General features: G+C 37.6%; 1 protein-coding gene across 5 annotated transcripts in view; it reads left to right on the top strand.

The window, feature by feature from the left end:
* The window catches only part of LOC106867929 (myosin-G heavy chain), a 116,350-nt gene that overhangs the window by 22,884 nt on the left and 71,852 nt on the right, over positions 1–21,614 (top strand). For 2 of the 5 annotated variants that reach the window (XM_052968406.1, XM_052968403.1), the window contains exons 1-2: positions 9,331–10,782; positions 15,022–15,208. In XM_052968406.1, the coding sequence (XP_052824366.1) occupies positions 10,716–10,782; positions 15,022–15,208 (254 nt within the window). In that variant the 5' untranslated portion in view covers positions 9,331–10,715. Of the gene's footprint in view, positions 1–9,330; positions 10,894–15,021; positions 15,209–21,614 lie in introns of those variants that run through there. The other 3 variants (XM_052968404.1, XM_052968413.1, XM_052968410.1) reach the window with 2 other exon arrangements.

The following is a 21,614-nucleotide window of genomic DNA, read 5'->3' as shown; positions in this document are numbered from 1 at the left end:
TCACTGCCATGTAGCATGGCTGTTCGTATACATGCGTCATACAGTCTGCCTTTTACTCTGAGTGAGAGTCCCTTTGTCGCCAGCAGGGGTAAGAGCTCTCTAAACTTTGCCCAGGCTATTCTTATTCTAGCAGCTACACTTTCAGCGCACCCACCCCCACTACTAACTTGGTCGCCCAGATAGCGGAAGCTATCGATTACCTCTAGTTTTTCACCCTGGAATGAGATAGAAGTTGTTTCCTGTTTGTTTACAGTTTTTATTGCACCTGCACATCTGCCACAAACAAAAACTAACTTCCTAGTTAACCTGCCTTTGATGTTGCTGCACCTCTTATGTGTCCATAGCTTGCACCGGGTAAGACATTGAATATGCCAAATGTACAGTAATAGTTAGCAGTTAGAGAACTGCTAAACTATTTTCTTTTCAATGTTTGGAAGTTTCAAAAGAAGCAGTTGATAGTGTCTATATCCAGGGCAGTGGAGGTGGGTGCCTTGAAAGCATAATAACCAGAATAAGGCAGGGTGTACAATGTTTAGGGATTCTTCTGCTTCTGCTGACAACAAGGGAAAGTCTCTCTTCAAGTGAAAGGTAGGTTGTTAGTTGTGTGTGAAGTGTGATTATACATGATAGTGAAACGGGGGCACTAAACACAGATGTGTAAAGGTTGAAGAGAAATGAAGCAAGCATGCTCTCTTGGACATGTGATACATATGAGGAGAGAGATAAATCTAGGTACAACTGGAAGGCTAAGAAAGATATAGGAAGAAGTGGTAGAGGCTTGCTTCCTAACCACATGGTTCCAGGTTCAGTCTCACTGCATGGCACCTTGGGAAAGTGTCTTCTACTATAGCTTTGATCCCAACTAAAGCCTTGTGAGTGGATTTGGTAGACGGAAACTAAAAGAACCTTGTGATATGTATACACACACATACATATATATATCTGTGTGTGATACATATGAAGGGATAGATAAATCTAGGTACAAGTAGAAGGCCAAGAAAGACATGGGGAGAAGTGGCAAAAGCTGGTCTCAGGATATTGTACCTCACATAAAAAATGACAACACATCAATTAGTTACACACTGTATAAGAAAGGAGCCATCCAAACCATGGTAACTAAGAAACGAAGACAAAAATGATGATGATATTACACATGTTTCATAAGTCTCTTCTCTAGCAACACTAGATTGTCTTTTTTAGCATATGGGACCATCTTCATCATCATTTAACGCCCACATTTCCATGCTAGCATGAGTCTGATAATATTTGCCAAACTTGTTTTGGAAGATTGGAAGCAAAGGATACCACTTGCATGATGGTGACACTTGCTTACAACTGTCGCATGAAGTCAAATCAAGGACACAGTAACACACACACTTACACATACATGCACACACATACATACACACAAAGGTGCAGTTGTGGCTGTATAGTAAGAAGCTTGCTTCCTAACCACATATAGCCTTGGACCGACCAGAGCCTTGTGAGTGGATTTGGTAGACGTAAACTGAAAAAGGAAGCCAGTCATATGTATATGTGTGTGTGTATATATATATATATATATATATGTATATATGCACACAGGGTGGCCCAAAAGTAGGTTTACAGTTATTCAACTATCTCTTTTGCATTCATATATTAACAGTTTAGATCTTAATTATTAAAAAATATGAAACCATTATTCTGTGCTAATTTAGTTAATTGTAATGTTTTAAAAGATATTTGAAGTGCCTATGTTATAACTGTAAACCTACTTTTGGGCCACCCTGTAAATACACACGCACACACATATATGTGTGTGATACACATATGTATATATGTGCGCTCTACAGATGCCATATCCGTATCTCTGGACAAGCCGATTCCACAGGCATGGTCCTTCACGAAGAAGAGAGAACTCTTTCCGGGGTGCCCAACAACATCTCTGGTCTCGCTTGCATTGCCTCTGCTTCACCCGGACACCAGCTTCGACAACAGATACACTGCTAGGAATGCGCTGTGTTTGGTTTCGGGAATGCCAAATTCGGTTTCAGGAATATTAACTTGATTTCCTTTCGATTCAATGACAGTTCCACTGCCTTTCGTGCAAGTTTTCACCTGCTTCTTAGGACCGACTGACCTGTGCTTGACCACCATTGGCAACAGAACCTCTCTCCACTTCGGTCTACAAAGGTCTCATTCGAATATTTGCTACTACCATCGAGATCTACACCCGTGGTTGGCTATACCTGGGCTCACGCCTGTGGCTTGCATGTACATCATGGTGCCCTCCTACTCAACTGGGCATCAGAAAGTCACCTCGCCAGCGACTGCGCAACCTGTCACCCAGCCAATCCAGCATCGGTCACTTGCTCCAGCACCATCCATTTTCGTGGCTGGTCGAAATGGCAGGTAAGTTGTTACACCCACCTGAGTGGATTCTGACTTTTGTGGCCACCATCCTGCTGTCTATATTGACTGACATCCTTTCAGGGATCTAATGGGCAGAGCATAGGGCACCTTAGCTGGACGTTTAGTTCATCCCATATCTTCGGTTCTGCTTACTAAAAGTGTCCCACTTGGTACTGTGCATTTGTCGCGTCACAATGGCTACAATATACCACCACTTCTGATCGGGAGAGGAGCAGCCCGTTTCACTCATTCTGAGTTCGAGAGTAGATTGAGGCCATCATTGTCCCCGGGGCCTCCAGTTGTTTGCTTTACCAGACGGAATTGTGTGTCATTCTCCCACTAATGCCAGCTGTCCTCAGGGGAACTTCAGAGGGAACCAGCTACTAGATAGCCTGATTGGTCTTTCACCCCTACACCCGGTTCCAGCAATCGATTTGCATGTCAGAAGCGTTTTGGACTTCCACCAGAGTTTCCTCTAGCTTTATCTCGACTGGGTGTTGATTGCCATGTTTCAGGTCTCTGGTCGGCTGCTACACCTGAGTCAGAACAGGAACATGAATGCATGGAACTTAGCTGGGAATGATGCTTTGAGGTGCCCTGCACACTGCCAATGCCCATAGGTGCCATGCTGACTGATGCGTGCAATGACATGTCATGTTCTCGCTTTTGCTGTACTGTCAGAGTTTGCAAAGTGAAAGGCTTCAACAATTTGCAGTTGACTCACTGTGTCATGCTTGCTGCAGACGAGGTTCATTAGCCTGTCTCCGTCGGTTAGCTGTGCCTGTGCTTTCATGGAGTGACGAGCCTGGTTGAGAGAAGTGCATTATTCCAGCTGCTGGTCGGCTGGCCGAAGCTGGCAGTAGTGGGGCACTGCCCTGCGACCTGCGGATGCTATGTGCCTGCCGGCCCAACAGGAACAGGTTGTAATGACGGATCAGAGGGAAAGTGTGTGCGATATCGGTGCCCCACAGTGAGTGGTTCTACCTGTTTACCCCTGGGTGTTTTCATAGTCTCTTGAACTCTCTCTCCAGAGTTGTTTTCAACTTTCTCTCATGGTACTTGTTGGCTATTGGACTCGTCCCCATATTTAGCCTTGGATGGCACTGACCACCCACTTTGGGCTGTATTCCCTAGCAACACGACTCTCGGACTGAAGTATACCACCTATCACCGCCTGCTCTAAATGGGCCTGGCACCTGCTCTGGGTAGCCCTAATTGAGGGGACTCTGAGCCTAGCCAGGTGAATCAATCAACTGTGCATGACCCTTGTGTCTTAGCTCTTGATGACCGGCGTGGCCGACAAGATACAGCGTTGGGCTTCTCCCAGTTTACTTGCTGTTATTTACAAAATCCTGGTTGGTTTCTTTTCCTCCACTTAGTGATATGCTTAAGTTTGGCAGGTAGTCTCGTTTGAGTTGAGAGCAGCATTGTTTGCAATTAACGGTTTGAAGCATGCGGCTACCACCGCTCCCTCAGCGAGCAGAAATGCTCGCACAGAGATCCACAGAACAAATGCCAACCAACGGCAGTGGCTAGGTTGGCAGCGGCCATGGAAGGGAGACAACAGGAAGGAAAAGAGAGGAGAGGACAAAACAACCAAGTGGCAGGCACTAACAGAGGGCAGGAGCACTTTTGGGCGGTACTGTGCGGGGCTTCTGTCACTTTCATTTATTGTCATCTGTGCATGTAGCCTCGCTGTTCCTTGGTGCATCTGTTGTGCTCCATTATGTGTCTACCACACTTCGAGGCATGCGGATGTCCTAACAATGACGGTCTGGCATGGCAGGAGACAGAGGATTGAGCGGCACACACTAATTGAACTGCAAGAAGAAAGAAGGAAGGGCCACAGCTGCGAGCAGTCTGGATGGTACTGTCTGTCACCTTTTTCTTTTCCTTCTGCTAACCCCAACATACCCTTTCTGCAATTCTCGACTCCCTGCCACCGCCAACAGCAGTGACAGATGGCGTTTTTGTGTTGTGACCGCCTCTCGACTGGACAGGATCCCAGAACAATGGGATCCTGAAGCTGCAATGTGCATTCGAGGTGTCAATATTCACTGTGTCCTGCAGTTTGCATCAGTTCATGCAGATAGCTGCACTCTTTATTGATGGACAAGCCAAGTGATACCCCATCCAGGGTTCCGGTATTTGCTACAACTACTATTGACTTGTGTCTGTGTTTGTCCACCCATCACTACTTTACCACCTGTGTTGGTGTGTTTACATCACCATTACTTAGCAGCTCAGCAAAAGAGACTGATAGAATAAGAACTAGGTTTAAAAAATTAGTCCTGGGGTTGATTTGTTTGACTAAAACCCTTCAAGGTGGTGCTCCAGCATGGCTGCAGTCAAAATGACTGAAACAAGTAAAAGAATAAAAGAATACACACACGCACACACATGACAGGTTTCTTTCAGTTTCTGTCTACAAAATCTACTTACAAGTGTTTGGTTGGCCTGGGACAATAGTAGGTGATACTTGCCCATGACACCATGTAGTGGGACTGGACCCGAGACCATGTAGTTCAAAAAGTAAGCTTCTTACCACACAGCCACACATGTGCCTGCCATAAATGAAATTATTTGCTGTTGCTTAATTATGGACCAATGGAAGCAACCAAATATTCTTACTTAGAAGCTATGTTAAAAATCTCCATTCTCTGCTTCATATATTGAGGATGTAGTCACTCATCTACACTTAGAAAACTTTGAGAAATGTGGAGGTGAGTCAAACTGTTATTAAATATCTACAATTCCTAGTATGTATTGAGTGCTACTTTTTCTTTGACTCCCCACTGTTACACACACACACACACACACACTTTATTAGGTGATAACTCGCTTAATTCTTTTTAGAATTAATCAAAGCAAATTAGAAATAATGAAGGGAACCAGACTAAGCTTTGAACAAAGGCAATTCATCCTAAAGTGCTACTGCAAGTTTTGAAATGCATTTGAAGTGCAAGGCAGTAAAGGGAAGGAGTTTCAAAACAAATCCACTTCTGCAACTTATCACCAGTTGAATTAGAGATAATTTTAAAGCAGATGGAATTGTTCAGAATGTCCTCAAGAAACATTCTAGAAGGCAGCAAACATCAACGAGCCCCATAAAGCAAGAAAGGGTTCTAAAACATATTGCCAGAGTCCAAGAAAATCTGTATTGCAAGCGAGACATGAAACAGGAATTTCAAAATGAAGCAAGACTAACATTTTGAAGTGCTATGATTGGAAACGTTACATTCCAAGAAAAGTCCATGCTCTCAATGAAGATAATCTGCACCAAAAAATGAAATGTTTCAAGTGGTACTTGGGAAGATGTGTAGAAAGAAGATGCATACTTTTCAACAAAGACTGTTTGAATTGATGAGGTAACATTTAAGTTAATAGCTCAATTACCCAAGGTCCAGACATGGCTGTGTGGTTAGAAATTTGCTTCTCAACCACATGGTTCCAGGTTCAGTCCCATTGTGTGACACCTTGGGTCTTCTTCGCCTCAGGTTGACCAAAGCCTTGTGAGTAGATTTGGTAGATGGCAACTGAAAGAAGCCCAATGTGTGTGTGTATATATATATATATATATATATATATATATATACATGTGTGTGCATGTGCATCTATGTTTGTACCCTGCCACAGCTTGACAACCAGTGTTGGTGTGTTTGCATCCCCATAACTTAGCAGTTTGGTAAGACAAATTATTAGAATAAGTACTAGGCTTAAAAAGAAAAAAAAAAAAGCACTGGCCCATCCATTTGACTAAAAATTCTTCAAAGTGGTGTCCCTGCATGACCCAAGTCTAATGACAGAAACATTTAAAAGATAAAGATAACCACCACAATTACGCCTACTGGGAACCTTAGAAGTTGCATATTAAGGAGGAACATCATGTTAATTTATCAGGAATTACAGTATGGTGCAGCTTATTATCAAAAGGACTAATTGAACCATTCTTTTTTGGTGGTACTTTGATTTAGTAAAAACCTTAAATAATAACCCTTTCTACTATAGGCACAAGGTCTGAAATTTTGGGGTGGGGGCTAGTCGATTACATCGGCCTCAGTATTTCGCTGGTACTCAATTTATCAACCCCAAAAGGATGAAAGGTTTCAAGTAAAGACAAGGCCAGCTTAAACTTACCACCCACCCACATTCTTTTGTGAAATAAAAGTTGACACACTTAATTACTAAGGTCTTAAATACTGGACTTTGTACCTTTTGTAGAAGACCAGTTGTCACCCAAGCATACCAGTCTCCTCTCTCTCCATATCACTGATGTTGTTCAAGGGAAAGGCAAAGGTGCATGGTTCAGTGGTCAGAGTGTTGGGATTGCAATTATTAGGTTGCGAGTTTGATTCCTGGACAAGGCTGTGTGTTGAGAAAGACTTTATTTTACATTGCTTCAGTTCACTCAGCTGTAGAAGTGAATTGGAACGTTACTGGTGCCAAACCAGACATACATATATAGCATCATCATTGTTTAATGTCTGTTTTCCATTCTGGCATGGGTTGGATGGTTTGACATGGATGGAGCTATCCAGACTCTAATTGTCTGTTGTGGCATGGCTTCTATGGCTGGATGCCCTTTCTAAAGCCAACCACTTAGCAGAATGTGCTGGGTGCTTTTTACATGTCACTGGCACAAGTGTGTTTACGCAGCACTGATATGGGTGCTTTTTATGAGGCACCAGTACCTGAAAGGACAGACCTGTGTGTGTGGAAGGTAGATATAATAGCCAATATAAATGTTAGTTGCTTGAGTCTCCAGTCACACTTGATGTTCTATAGAAAGAGAAACTAGCAGAAACGTTAGCACGACGGGCGAAATGCTTAGCGAAGCATCTCGCCTGTCTTTACGTTCTGAGTTCAAATTCTGCCAAGGTCGACTTTGCCTTTCATCCTTCCGGGGTCGATAAATTAAGTACCAGTTACGCACTGGGGTCGATGTAATCGACTTAATCCCTTTGTCTGTCCTTGTTTGTCCCCTCTATGTTTAGCCCCTTGTGAGCAATAAAGAAATGAGAAAGAGATGAGAGAGTGAAAGAATGATACAAAAAAATTTACTGCAAGAGGTGCAGGATATGTGTACATACTAGGCTTGAAAACAGGTAATGAGTACCAGCGAAAGAGAAAGAACCATAGAGATTCAGGAAAAAGATTAAATAACAGTAATTATGGAAGGAGTTATACAAAGAAGTCCATTTTATTTTATTTTATTTTAAAGTAATAAATATTTTCCTTTTGAAAATGTGTGTTCATTTCCTATATGATGTCACAAAACAAGTTATGCTCTAGTACCCACACACATATTTTTCTTGGACTATTCTTTTCCTTTCCTCCTGACCTTTCCTCTTTCTGATGAAGAGCCATGCTCAAAGTGTTCCACTACCTCTTTTTTCCATCTTAAACTGAGCATCAAGTTAGTACATTCACTGTTTACGTCCTTTTGTTGTTTGCATTTTCATATTTTATTTACCTGTGTATAAATGTATGTGTGTGTGCGTGCGTGCGCATGCTTTTCTTTTATCTTTCGCTTGTTATCGTCATTAGACTGCGGTCATGTTGGGACATTATCTCGAAGGGGTTTAGTGGAACAAAATCAACTCCACTAATTACTCTCTTAAAGCTTGATACTTATTCTATCGGTTTTATTTTTGCCGAACCGCTAAGTAACAGAGACGTAAACAAACCAATACTGGTTGTCAAGTGTTGGTAGGGTGACAAATACAAAAACACACATACCCCGCCCCACATATATATATATATATATATATATATATATACATATATATATATATATATATATATATATATTATGTGTATTTCTTATATATATATATATATATATATTTAGGACGGGCTTCTTTCAGTATCTGTCAACTAAATCCACTCACAATGCATTGGTCGGCTCGAAGCTATAATAGAAGACACTTGCCAAAGGTGTCACGCAGTGAGATTGAACCCCAAAACAGGTGGTTGGGAAGCAAACTTTTTGCTACACCATCACATGTATATAAATATGTGTATATTGCCGCAGTCTAATAACTGAAACAAGTAAAAGATAAGATATATCTGTATTATGTGTGTATGTGTGTTTTATATTGCAAATAGTATACATATATATATAAAGTACCAATGTATGAGATTCTAGGCCCTTGATTTACTCTAAATTCTGTCGATAAAAGTAGTAGTAGTAATGTATACATATCTGTTGTCTTTTTATACTATGTAATGTATCTATGATATATATACATTATACGTATGTATATTTGTACAGACACAATATATGTGTGTGTGTTACACACATGCGCATATAACACGCACACAATCACAGATATACGTATATGTGTATATATACATAGGCAGCGGATATATATATGTGTATATATATATATATATATATATATATATATATATATATATATATATATAGTATGTGTGTGTATAATATATATATGTGTGTGTGAGTGTATTGTTCAGAAGTTATGTTGAAACTGCGTTAGTATTATTCGATGGTAGATCAAATTTGTATATTAAGATTATTTACATTGCAAAATGAGTATCCTTCGATTGTTGTCATGGGTCATACATTTCTATTGTTACTTATTGTAGATCATATGAACATTAAATTAAGTGGAATTATTGAAATGTTGTGGAAATATATTTAAATATATGAGTATCTAGAAGCGCGTTCCTATAACCAACTAGCTCTTAAGAGATCAGCTTAGAAAGTAAAATACGTACATACACACCTATTTAATGAGAGAGAAAGAAAGAGAGAGAGATAAATAAAGGAAACACATGGTAGATAGGCTAATAATAAACAACACATTCAGAAAAGTTGAACGTCATGCATTGAAATCGCGTCAAATGCTTTCAGAGGATAATATGATTTTATTCGGGAACAATTCTCGAAAAAAAATCGACTGAACATAGAAATAGCGGTATCGAATGTTTAGTTTCTTATGGCTGAAAAACAGTCCTGCTCAACAAGCACGTAGAAGCAGCCATGTGATTTTTACCAACGTGGTGAAGGCGGGGCATCCGCAAGCTCCATGGTGATGACGTCAAAACAAGCTGCTATGATTGGACAATAAGGTTGCCGATTGTACACATCAGGGTAGTAGCATTGGTCGATCCGGTAAGAGTTGTCTATCATTGCTCCACGTGTTCGCAGCGTCATCGGTGTTCTGTCATGTTTTGATGTGCTGCCGCCATGATACATTGTCTCTCATAAGACCATATAACATTGCTAGACATGAAATAATACAGATATACATCATAATCGAAGAAAATCTATACAAATTACATGAATACAAAAACATATACAGCCACGAAGGATACTCATTTTTGGCACTTGAGATATATATCTATATACCCGAGAAGTGGGAGTGGGACGCACCTTACAGGCCACATGCTTATAGACTGGATTATACAAATCGTATTCATCTAGGAAAAAAAAGTGTTATGTTAATAGATGAATCGTGGAAATAAGAAATGAAAGGAAATACTAGACACTAATGTAAATTTAAAATCTCATGAAATAGTACATCGGATGTTGAATACTTCCCACCCCATTTACGTTTGAACTGATGGTATGTCGTATCTTCTGAAATATGTCGTATGAATGAGCAAATCCTACATAGCTTCTTTAGTCGTATAAATGCAATCGGTAGTTTGCCGATCGACATAAAATGTGTTAAAATCAGGAGAATAAAAACAAAAAAGAAGTAAAAGAAAAAAAGGAAATCAGTGTGATTGTTTCACACTTAGAAGACAAAATCAGCCCATCCAACTTGTCCTGCTAGGAAGACCTAGCATTCTGTATTTTGTGTATTCTTTTCCATCTTTTCACGTGCTCCTTCTACATGTGTTTTTCTTGTTACAAATATATAGCGTCTGCATTCTGGAGTAAGCAGCAGAGGCCATAATAGATGCACATCGATAACCTAATGCATCAGTAGCCTTATTTCATTATAACATCAGATCACAACGCGACGTGAGTTTATTGTCATTCCTATCATTACAATTACTTCAGTCGATATTTGCCTTAAACAAGTCTTTTTATGTTTATATCAGTGATTCGAACGTGAATATTGATTGCACAACTTACTCCGTCGGTAAAAAAAAAAAAAAAAAGACAAAGACAAAGCAAGTCGTGACGAGAAAAACACGTGACGGTGCACTCTCTTGACCGGAGAGGATTTACTAATTGCTGGGGAGGAGGGGAGAAGACATCTTGAGAAATCCAAGAGTCCTTTAAAAGTTTTTGGAAAGATCTGGAAACTACGGAGGCAAGCGAGAGTTGAGGAGAGAGACGGCAGGCTATGAGTCTGGAGACGTTGTTGGCGGCGGCGGATTATGTGGAATGGAAATCTCGTGCCAAAGCACGTGGTGAGTAGAAAAGCACATGGTCTCTTTGGCTTTGGTACCAGCAGACATCGACTTTTAACAACAATAGCAGCTGAGGCAGCAGCAACAACGGCTCCATCTTCTTAATAGCTGGTACATATTTCCCTTTCCCCTCTTTTCTTTTCCCTGATAACATATACAGCCGATGCACCACTGCGCACCTGCTGTTGCCTTTGCTCAGCTTTGCAACTCCCCACCAACTCTCGCATTAAGCCTGCTTTGATATTCAGGTCTTTGGCTACTGCTGGTACCAGTTCTTTTTTCTGTTGTGTATATATGTATATAAACCTTTCAGTGAGATTGATCTCGCTGTCATGTTGCTAACTTGTTTGTCAAATACGAAGAACTAAACTCTTTAAGCAATAATCACGAAAGCTTTCCATTTATACACTAGTCACAAAAGCTATCGTCTGCCCCAAACCTTGTGATGAAACCCATTTCATGCTCACTTATTGTCAAAAGCTCATTCTTTTGTTGGATCTATCCATTTCTCACATAATCCCAATTTCAATATACACCGATGCATGTAAACCTGTTTGCACTTTCTTTCCATGTACACAAATGTCTTATTTTCCTGTATATTAATGTTTATTCACATCCTGCTTTCGTATATTTTGCCTTACATTGCTATACTAATGAATAAAACTCAATAAATCTACTGATCGCCTTAATTTTTTTAATATTGATATTTCTAACCAGTTTCTTGGTTGAACTGAATATTTAGTCAGACTAATAATCTCAATTCATATGATTTCCATGCTATAAATATTTTCTCTATGCAATTTCTGCAGATCCTGATTTCAACATCCCGTTGTTAGGTTAGAAACGTAACCTCAGTTAAAAATCGTGCTATTTGATCTGTACTAAAATTTACTACTTGACAGCCGATAATATATTAGTTATTGTTTCAAAGAAAACTGTGAGTGATGTGGACAAAAATAAACTCTACTCGATACTAAAGTTTGCATCGCTTATGTATTTCAAGATTTTTTTTTTGTAAATTTTCCTGGTTACATGCATGTGTTTGTATATGATATATATGCATATATATATGTATAATGTCTGCGCCTCTGTTTGCGTTTGTGAGCAGCTAATTATTATAATTTAAATTTTCTGTGCATTAATTGCCGATTTGTAGGAGGTGTTTTTGAAAGAGAGGCAACTGACTTATTGCTTCCTGTTTGTTTATAAATCTATTAGTCTCACTCTGGCATGTGTCTTATGCCTCCTCATGGTGTTGGCACTATTTGCAGACGCACCTCTCTCTCCCTCCCTTCTCTAAAAAGCATAATCAGATATCTAAAAATACTTTTACTGGTTGTCCACAGGTATTTTTTTTTAATATATTAGAAACGCACATTTATTTTCTGGATAAAATACCAAGTTATACTTGATTGTTAGCATTAAAATATATTTACTGTTGAAACTATCAACGTTGTTTTATATTTTTGATAACTCTTTTGGTGCTTGGGTGGACAGAATATTAGTTTCAAATCCTCCCATACCCCCTTTCAGAGAATGTATTGTCTATAAACAAGACGTGAATAGGGCACGATCCCTCAAACTTAGATTTACACTATTCATTGACACAAATGATGATCGTTATTAACCAGCTATGACACTTCCATAGTTTATGTCACATGTTATAATATTGTTTTGATTCATTAGCACCTTATTTTGTGTGCATGTAGCCCACATTAATGAGTCTCAACAAATGGAATAAGATTCTGTTGATGTTTTGTTTAATCGTTCTAATAAAATTTACGTTTTAATAATGCCTGCTGTTGTGTGTGTATATATGTGTGTGCGCAGGTGGAATTTCCTTTTCGTGTTACATCATAAAGGAAGGGACAAAGTCTTAATATAAGACTGAAGGAAATGTCAGCTCGACCTTGTTTGTTTGGCATTGAAATCTTGACCTTTTAATAATTCCCTACATGAGTGATTATTTAATTTAGCTGCTTTGATACACTGGAGAACTTGCTGAGAATGGTCTTGAAAATTCATGTGTATCAAATTAAGACTCCAAGGAAATAAACTTTTGAAATCTGGTAATCGAAATTTATGTCACAACAAATTTATTCTCACTTTCTTTGTCATACATTTTTCAGTCAAAGACTAACTCCGAAATCGATTTTAATCTCAGTTTACTCTTGTGTTCTCTGGTAACAGTCTGTTTATTAAACAAATGGGCAGGTAATATTGGGTACGTCAGCTTGGAGACAGTTTCAGTGTCTTGTAGGAATTTGATTTACTTTCAATGGCTATAGAATATGTTCTCAATTTCAGTACTCAGTTATGACTGCTTCAATTATTAAACCATCAGTATCCTTGAGAAAGACATCAGTGTCTCAAATTTCCGGGTTTTTTAAGGTGCTTTAACTCTGCAAGATATCATTTATGGAATTCATCACAAACACATACAGTCTTAAATACTTGGCTAATGCTTCTTAAGAAGAGGTATAAAAGCCACAATATTACATTTTTGAGTCACATATACGAATTATAAATTCATATATATAAATCAAATTGAATGTAGGAGTAACTGTAATATTTTAGCTGTAGTTGTTTAACAGTATATTATAAATATCATTTATTTTCAAGTTTGTCAAAGTCAGATTTTAGGGGATCATATAATTTTATGATATAAGAATATCAAAATCTGTAAAAGATGGCAGCATAACAAACCATTCAAAGAAAGAAACTCTATTTTTGTACTGTGACTATTTTTCTTGGTAGAATAGAATTTCCTAATTGTTTGTATTATTGGGCTTTAATCCTAGTTAAAGGATTGTTTATAGAAATATGATATTTTGAAAATGGTTGGCTGAATGGAGAAAAAGAAAGTGAAAGGAAACAATGAAGTGAAGATGAATGCCTTCATGTAATCGGCTGTTTTATTATTTTCTTTTATATGGCTTAGTCAGAGGAGAACAGGGCAGTGAATGACCACGACCTTTTGCAGAGTCTCCAAGACTTGATGGAGGAAAGGGACAATAAACCACATCTTATGTGTTGCTGCAGTAGGAAGCAACATACAAGTATACTGAGTTATCTTTGGACTAGAGACCTAGTCTGAATGCTTGCAGCAGAGTGGATCCCTCTAAAGGTACTCAAAGTCAAAGGGGTAGTGTTAAACCTGGTGACAGATTTAAATCTACCACCCAAGAACAGGTACAGTCTATGTGACAGATTTCTGTTTTTCACAGGATGTGTTCAGATTGTTGATTTTTTTTTAATACTAAATCGGTTACCCTGTCTTAAAGTACACATTTATACAATTTTTTTTTGCAGCTGTAGAGTCTGATTCAGACTGACAGCTTTGATGTACTTTATATGTTCAGGGCCTCTGAAAAATTTTGCAAGACAGAATGAGATTACTTTTGAGCTTTGTGGGATGGGTTGAACTATCAAAATTCAAGGGATTGTACAGTCTTTAACAATTTTTTTTTTTTTTTTTTGGAAGAGGCTTATCAAATACATATGTGCCCCTTTGTGGCTTTCCAGTGATCGAATTCTGCACCCAGCTCTTATAAGTGCTAACTATATTTGAAGATGCTGGGCATCTTACAATTCATAGTAAACAAGCATGCAAAGAAACTACCTAGCAGTTCCTATCTCATAAATATATTGTAAATAGCCCTTGAATGACTTTTAAAAGTTGGTGTTTAGTTCTGAATTCAAGGTGTTAAATAGATGAAAGATAAATCTGTCTTAGGATAAAATCTGGGTAATCCACTGTCTTAAAATCATTAGGATGAAAATATATTTATTCTGTTTATCATAGTCTGTTTAGCCTTAGACCTCAAACAATATCCTTTCATCTAATAAAATTCTTTATATTTTCCATATTGTTTCATTACTACCAACTTCTTAACCCATTGAGTTGCTAGTGAATCTTAAGTGGTTTCCTGTTATCTTTGTGTTGAGTGATGCTCTGTTGGCTGATAAAAAACTTGTCAGATATACAGTGCTATAACCAACTTTTAGACTTGGTGAATTTAGGCATTCAGATTAAAATTTTTTTTTATGTCTGTGTTGATGATTGGGTATGAATGAACTCAATAATCTCATTGGCCAACGGCCTAGTATCCTCATAGTTTGGCCAGTTGTAGCTCTCAGTTATAACAAAAGGTGAACTTAAATGTTCAACAATTATATTTTCTGCTTGTAATGTCTCTTGTTCTTTTTTTTCTTTCTTTTTCTCTCTCTTCTGTGCAGGGGAAGATATCGATCAAGCTAAATTCAACTTTTATGAACAAATTCAAACTTCACCACCACCACCACCGCCACCACCACCTCCTCCACCATCATCATCGTCATCTTCAGTTAGTTCACCACCACACATAGATAATGCTAACAAATCACCGGGTTCAGAAGATAAAGCTGACAAAAGACGTGCTGGCGGGTAAGTAAACAACATTGATTTTATTTTATTTTTTTTTTACCGATCCTCTTCACCATTTTCTTAAGTAAACGTAAGATTTACAGTTGCTTTAACAGTGCTATCCTACCATAAGACTGAAATTCATGGGAAAATTTAACTGAATCATAATTGCAGCCATGACTATGGTAAAAAGTTTGCTTCCCAATCACATGGTTCTGGGTTCAGTGCCATTTCATAGCACCTTAGGCAAGTGTCTTCTGCTATAACCCCAGGCTGACCAAAGCTTTATGAGTGGATTTGGTGGATGGAATCTAAAAGAAACCTATTGTATATATATATGTATGTATATAACTATATGAGTGGATGTGTGTTTGTCCCCCACCACAGCTTTGATAGCTACTATTAGTTTGTGTTCTTGTAACTTAGTAGTTCAGCAAAAGATTGACAGAATGAGTACTAACTTTAAAAAATAAGCACTGCAATCGATTTATTTGACTAAAACCTTTCAGGGTGGTGACTGCATTCCAATGACTGAAACAAGTAAAAGATAAAAGTACAGAAGTAGTATTTTTCCTACTGAGATTAAGCTTCTTAGTTACAAAGTATTAGTATTGATAAATAGTTATATGGATGGTATCTTAGAAGAAAATGTCAATGAAGGTTAATTGAATAAAATCAGATACTGACATACATAGTGGAACCAAAAGATTGTAGTTAAGAAATGCCTTTGTTGATTGAATAGGATTCTGACTAAGTCTGTTTTATATTGTCATCAGTGCAGTTTCTTTGGGTAATAATACACTTTCTTCTAAAATTTATTTTGTTATGTTGGAATAAGTTAGATGTGTTTTGTCATTCAGTATCTTTCCTGTAGTCTCGATCTTATATCACTGTCTCTAATCTAACATTTTCATGCCTTGTCTAACAACTAACTTTCAAGTTTTGCTGGCCTAACTTTTAGGAAGCTGTTATTGTCAGTCTTACCAGATTTTCCCCAGAAAACTAGGAAATGAAACGTGAGAGAGAGGATAGATTATGTTTAAGAGACTTTCACACACCCTCAACTTTTCCTCAATTATGAAATTATAAATAATTTGAAATACCTAAGGAATGAAAAGAAATATCTTTCAGGTTTAAGTGAACTTTTCTTCTACTGACTTAATTTTTTTTTATTCTGTTGCTTTTCTGTTATGAAATTTGTCTTTGCTCAGTCCTAACACTGAATTTTGACTATCAGAAATTCTAAAAATTTTCCTGTTCTTTGTTATATGATAACAAATACCACACCACTTAACATGCCACATGCAATTCCTGTATAGTCTTCCATATCCATCCATCTGTCTGTATATATATGTATGTGTATGTATATGTATGCATTATTCCAGTTTCATTTCTGCACTCCTGTGTGGTTAAGAAGGTTGCTTCTCAACCATGTGGTCTTGGGTTCAGTTCTACTGTGCGACATTTTGGGCAAGTGTCTTCTACTATAGCTCTGAGCTGAAAAAATCCTTGTGAGTAGATTTGGCTGGCAGAAACTGAAAGAAGCACATTGTGTGTGTGTGTGTTTGTGTTTGTGTTTATTTCCCATCATCACTTGACAACCAGTGTTGGTTTGTTTATGTCCCTATAACTTACTGGCTTAGCAAAAGAGACCAATGGAATAGTTGTAAGGCTTAAAAATAATTACTTGGGTTGATTTGTCTGACAAAGCCCTTCAAAGTAGTTCCCCAACATGGCCACAGTCCAATGACTTAAACAAGTGAAATATAAAAGATGGTGATAATTGGTTATGAATCTGTACAACTTTTTAATGTCTTTTCTATCAACTATTTCTGGCCAAGTCAATGTGCTGGAGATTGTCTATGTTTCCTACTGATTGCTTTACATTTGACTTAGTAAGAACTGAACCAGGTGTGTGCTTTGGGGCATATTCATTTGTATAAAAACTAAATTTGGAAGTAAAACAAAATGTGTATGACATTGAGGTAGGTACAGGTGTGGTTGTGTGATTAAAAATTTACTTCTCCAGCCATATGCTTTCCAGTTCAGTCCCCATAGTGTGGAAGCTGGGGCAAGTAGGCTCAGGTTGATCAAAACCTTGTGAATGGATTTTGTAGACAGAAACTGAAAGAAGCCCACATATATATATATCACCATTTTCCATGTTGGCATGGGTTGGACAGTTTGACTGGAGCTGGCAAGCCAGAGGACTGCATAAGCTCTACTGTTTGCTTTGGTATGGTTTCTACAGTTGGATGTCCTTCCTAATGCTAACCACTTTACTATATGTACTGGATGCTTTTTATATGGCACCATCAAAGTCACCAAGTAATTTGCAAGACAAGAACCATTTGATTCAGTTGCCAGCATGTTATAATCACTACCTCACAGATCTGTGGCCCTACTAAAATGGCTACTGCTTTTCTGAATTACCTAGTGGAAAACTCTGAACCTAACCCATGTCTTTTCTTTTTGCCATCCACACTGAATCACCTCTTAGATACAGCACTGGACATTTTTCCATTCCTTCTCCCAAACCGCAACAATCTATTCTCCCTCCTCGCCCTTGCTTTTCCTGCAAATATTAACATTCAAATGTTCAGATTAAACAACAATTGCATCAATCTTATCAAGCTTGGGGAGTCCTCAAAACACATAGACACTACCCCTCCTCCTCTGACTTTACCTGTTACACTTAATTTGAGCACATCAGAGCAATTGTGATAATCATTTTACATAACACTCAACCCAAAGTCTTAGCTCAAGAGTTTCCTCTTTTAAGTTTCTTTCCTTGACACTCAAACTCATTAAACTGGTATAATTTTTTTGTCATTTTTACAGCAACTAGGAACCTTGAGAGTGTTAACATTGAGTGAATTATTATTAATAGAGTTAATCTCAAATATATTTCATTTTATAGCTCTCTAATTTGATATGTATTCATAAAAGCAACATACCTCTGCCTTTGCAACTGTGCAACAGGTTCTACTCATGAACAGCATCTAATTTGATGCAGGCTATATCTGTCTACATATCCGTTTTTCATTTATTTCCATGAGAAAAAAATTGTTGGTTTTTCATTTCAAAATATTGTTTTTCTTTTTCAATTTTTTATAGGATTTAAAAAAATAATTTATAGTACTATATGCCTTCAAAATTTTTAAATGTGTTGGAAAATTATTTTCATTGATAAAAAGAGAATGTTTGATTTGTTATAAAATTAACTTTCATTTGTAGATTTTAAAATTTAAATGTTTTCCATTGATAGATGGTAGCAGTAAGATTGTGTTGATATATGACTGTCTTTATAATCTGTTCACTCTTATCTATTGGTTTTGTTTATTGATTGCTGAGGTCCTCTTAAAAATATATTGGTTTGGAGTATAAAAGGAATCAGTATATTTGTTGTTGGCTCAAACTCTTGGTCTTATTCTTAATTATTCTGTAGATAAAGAAATGATGATTTTTCTTGTGGCTTAGCTATTGTTTGATTAGAGGGTTTATCCCAATTTTTGTTCATTGACTATTCAGTTTACTATCATGCAGCTGCTGCCTTTGGAAGGAGTGGAGATGTCTCTATAGTTACATTTGTCAATTCACTGAACAAGCTTAGATTATAAAAGTATATCTGATTCTTTATACTTTGAGGAAGTTATAGTTTTTGTGTTGGTTGTAGTAGATTGAAAGTTCATATTTCATTTGCATATTAGAGTGTATTGAGTATATGAGCTAATGCATTAATAAGCATGTCAAAATTCTCGCTTGTTAATAGCAATTTTAAAACATGACTCTGGTTTAACCCTTTAGCGTTTAAACCTGCAAAATCTGATCTGAATATTCTACTTGTTTTATGTTCAAAGTGATCAGATCCAGCATATCACACCTATTCTACAATGTCATTCTAAAAATATACAATCACATCATTGAAATCTTGAAGTGATGAGATAATGCATGAAGAATTGAAATCAATGTGAATAAATAAGCATTACATTTGACAGAGAAATCTGAATACTAAAGGGTTAAATCCTATTTAGATCAACTTAATTTTCCACTAACCTGAAATTTATTTCATTAGTTTATTTTTGTGTCTGTGTTTCCAAGCTTGCATGGGTTAAGTGAACGTGTTATTGAGGCAGTATTTTACAATGAAATACCCTTCTAGTCATTAAAACTATACCTGCTTTTTCAAGTAACTGACCTCTTATTTCATGTGGCTTTGAAGGTTTGAAGAGAACAATTAGTTGACAAGAGAACTGACAACGACACTGCCTGTGCATTGCAAATTTCCATTGAAGCAGGCAAGCTGTAAACCAGACACAGAAGACACACACACTTGCACATACTCACACATATAATGATCTTCTTTCAGTTTCCATCTGCTAAATTCATTCACAAGGCTTTGGTCAGCTTTGGGCTATAGTAGAAGACACTCAAGGTGTTACATGGTGTGACTGAACCCCAAACCACATGGTTGGGAAGTAAAATAAACCACACGACCATGCCTTTGTTAAAATAAAACTGAATCAACCAAAATGGGTGTTGTTGTTAATGTTTCACCCTAAGTCAGCCTTGATTGAGTAGACCTATGATCAAAGGTATTCCAGTTGTGGCCATCCCATCTTTTTCCTATATACAGGGAACCCAAGACCACATCTGACAGGCCTTTTTTAAAAGATGGCAGGATATTATCTGCAGTATATTTCTGGTGGATTTCACATGTATATTTTCCCTTGTTGGCTTAAAACAAAATGGGAATGGGGAGTTACTGAGGTGATTAAGTGTGTAAGAACTAATTATTCATTGTAGCTTAATAGTTTAGTAGTTTATTGCCTTGAATTCTAATTCAGCCATGACACTGAGGAACTAAGTGAAAAGACATCTGGCTATTGAAAAATTGCTGCTCTAATGTATTTGTGAATAATAATGATGATGACAATGATTTTGATGATGAATAAAATTGTAACCTGGTTAATAGGCTGAGAAATGAAAACTTGGTAATACAAGTCGGGACAGAGAGGACGGACATTTTTGAAAAATTCACAAGATCATTAATTTTAGCCTCCAACAAATTTTATTGACATCAATGTGTTTGCATTGAATTAGCATTTGTCATAATCAAGTGTGGAAAACAACATCCATCATGTGGGGTCCATTTTCATTGGTGCATTTCTGAATGCGTTCTTGGAAATTGGCCTCCACTCTCTCCAGCATTGCTTTGTTGATTTGGGTGTCTTCCACACAAATAGCTTCCTTCAAATATGTAGATTTATCTAGTTGAATTATGCAGTCACACTATGCATACAGTAATGGATCTCCATTGGTTTCAATGACTAAGTATTCAGTTGTTTGATCAGCTGAACTACCTGCTTATTGAATAAGCATGTGAGTGGCTGGGTGTTCCACAAACATGTTTACTCTTAATCCTTTTGTTATCATATGTTTTCATAATTCAGGCACAAAGAAGTTGTTTATCATCTCAATGTAACTCTCAGAGTTCACAGAAACAGCATTTCCATTATTGTTTTCAAAAAAGTAAGGACTAACGACGACAGCTTTTCCAACTGTACACCAGACCATCACTTTTGGGCTGCGCAGTGGTCTTTCGCATAGTTCTCTCAGATTTTCAAGAGCCCAATAACGACAGTTCTGTTGATTCACCATGCCACTGAAATGAAAATGAGCTTCATCACTCATTAGCAAAATGAAGTTGTCATTTGCCTCAAAAATTGCTTTCATCTGATGTGTGAAGTTAAGCCACTGTGCATAGTCCCATGGTTTCAACTGTTGCCCAATGACCAATTTGCATGGGTGGAAATTCAGGTCTTCATGCAAAATATGCCTTACTGATTGATTACCAATGCCAAGTTCAGTGGAATGCCTCCAAGCAGAGCGATTTGGACTCTGTATCAAAACTTGTCTGACATGTTCTACATTTTCCGGAGTTTGCACCATATGTGGTACCTCAACCAGTCTCATATTCATAAGTGTACCTCGTGTATGAAGTGCATTCACCCAACGTAAGATTGTGTTACGGGTGGGAACAGCCTGATTTCGGTGAATGTTGAAGTGGTACCAAAACTCACGCTGAACTGCTATGACAGCCTCGTTATTCTTCATGTAACTGTAGTAGACAAACATGTGATGCTCTATTGTCCATAATGTCATGGCTTCACCTGAAAAGAAAAAGAAATGCTAAGATATCACTGACCGAATGGTACCTGTTTAGCATATGTCCCTCCCCCTGGGGCTGAGTAATAGCCATTTTAAAAACATCCATCCTCTCTGCCCTACCCTGTATATTAGTTTCTGATGGTTTCTATCATAAAGGTCAAATATCAATTTTCTCACTTCTCAAAAAGAGTTTCATTCTGAAGCAAAAGAAATCCTAGCAAACCTTTTGAGATGTTATTTGTTTACTCATTGTTTT

Source organism: Octopus bimaculoides, chromosome 1, assembly GCF_001194135.2.
Source record: "Octopus bimaculoides isolate UCB-OBI-ISO-001 chromosome 1, ASM119413v2, whole genome shotgun sequence".
Lineage (NCBI taxonomy): Eukaryota > Metazoa > Mollusca > Cephalopoda > Octopoda > Octopodidae > Octopus > Octopus bimaculoides.
This window is presented reverse-complemented; position numbering and strand designations above follow the sequence as displayed.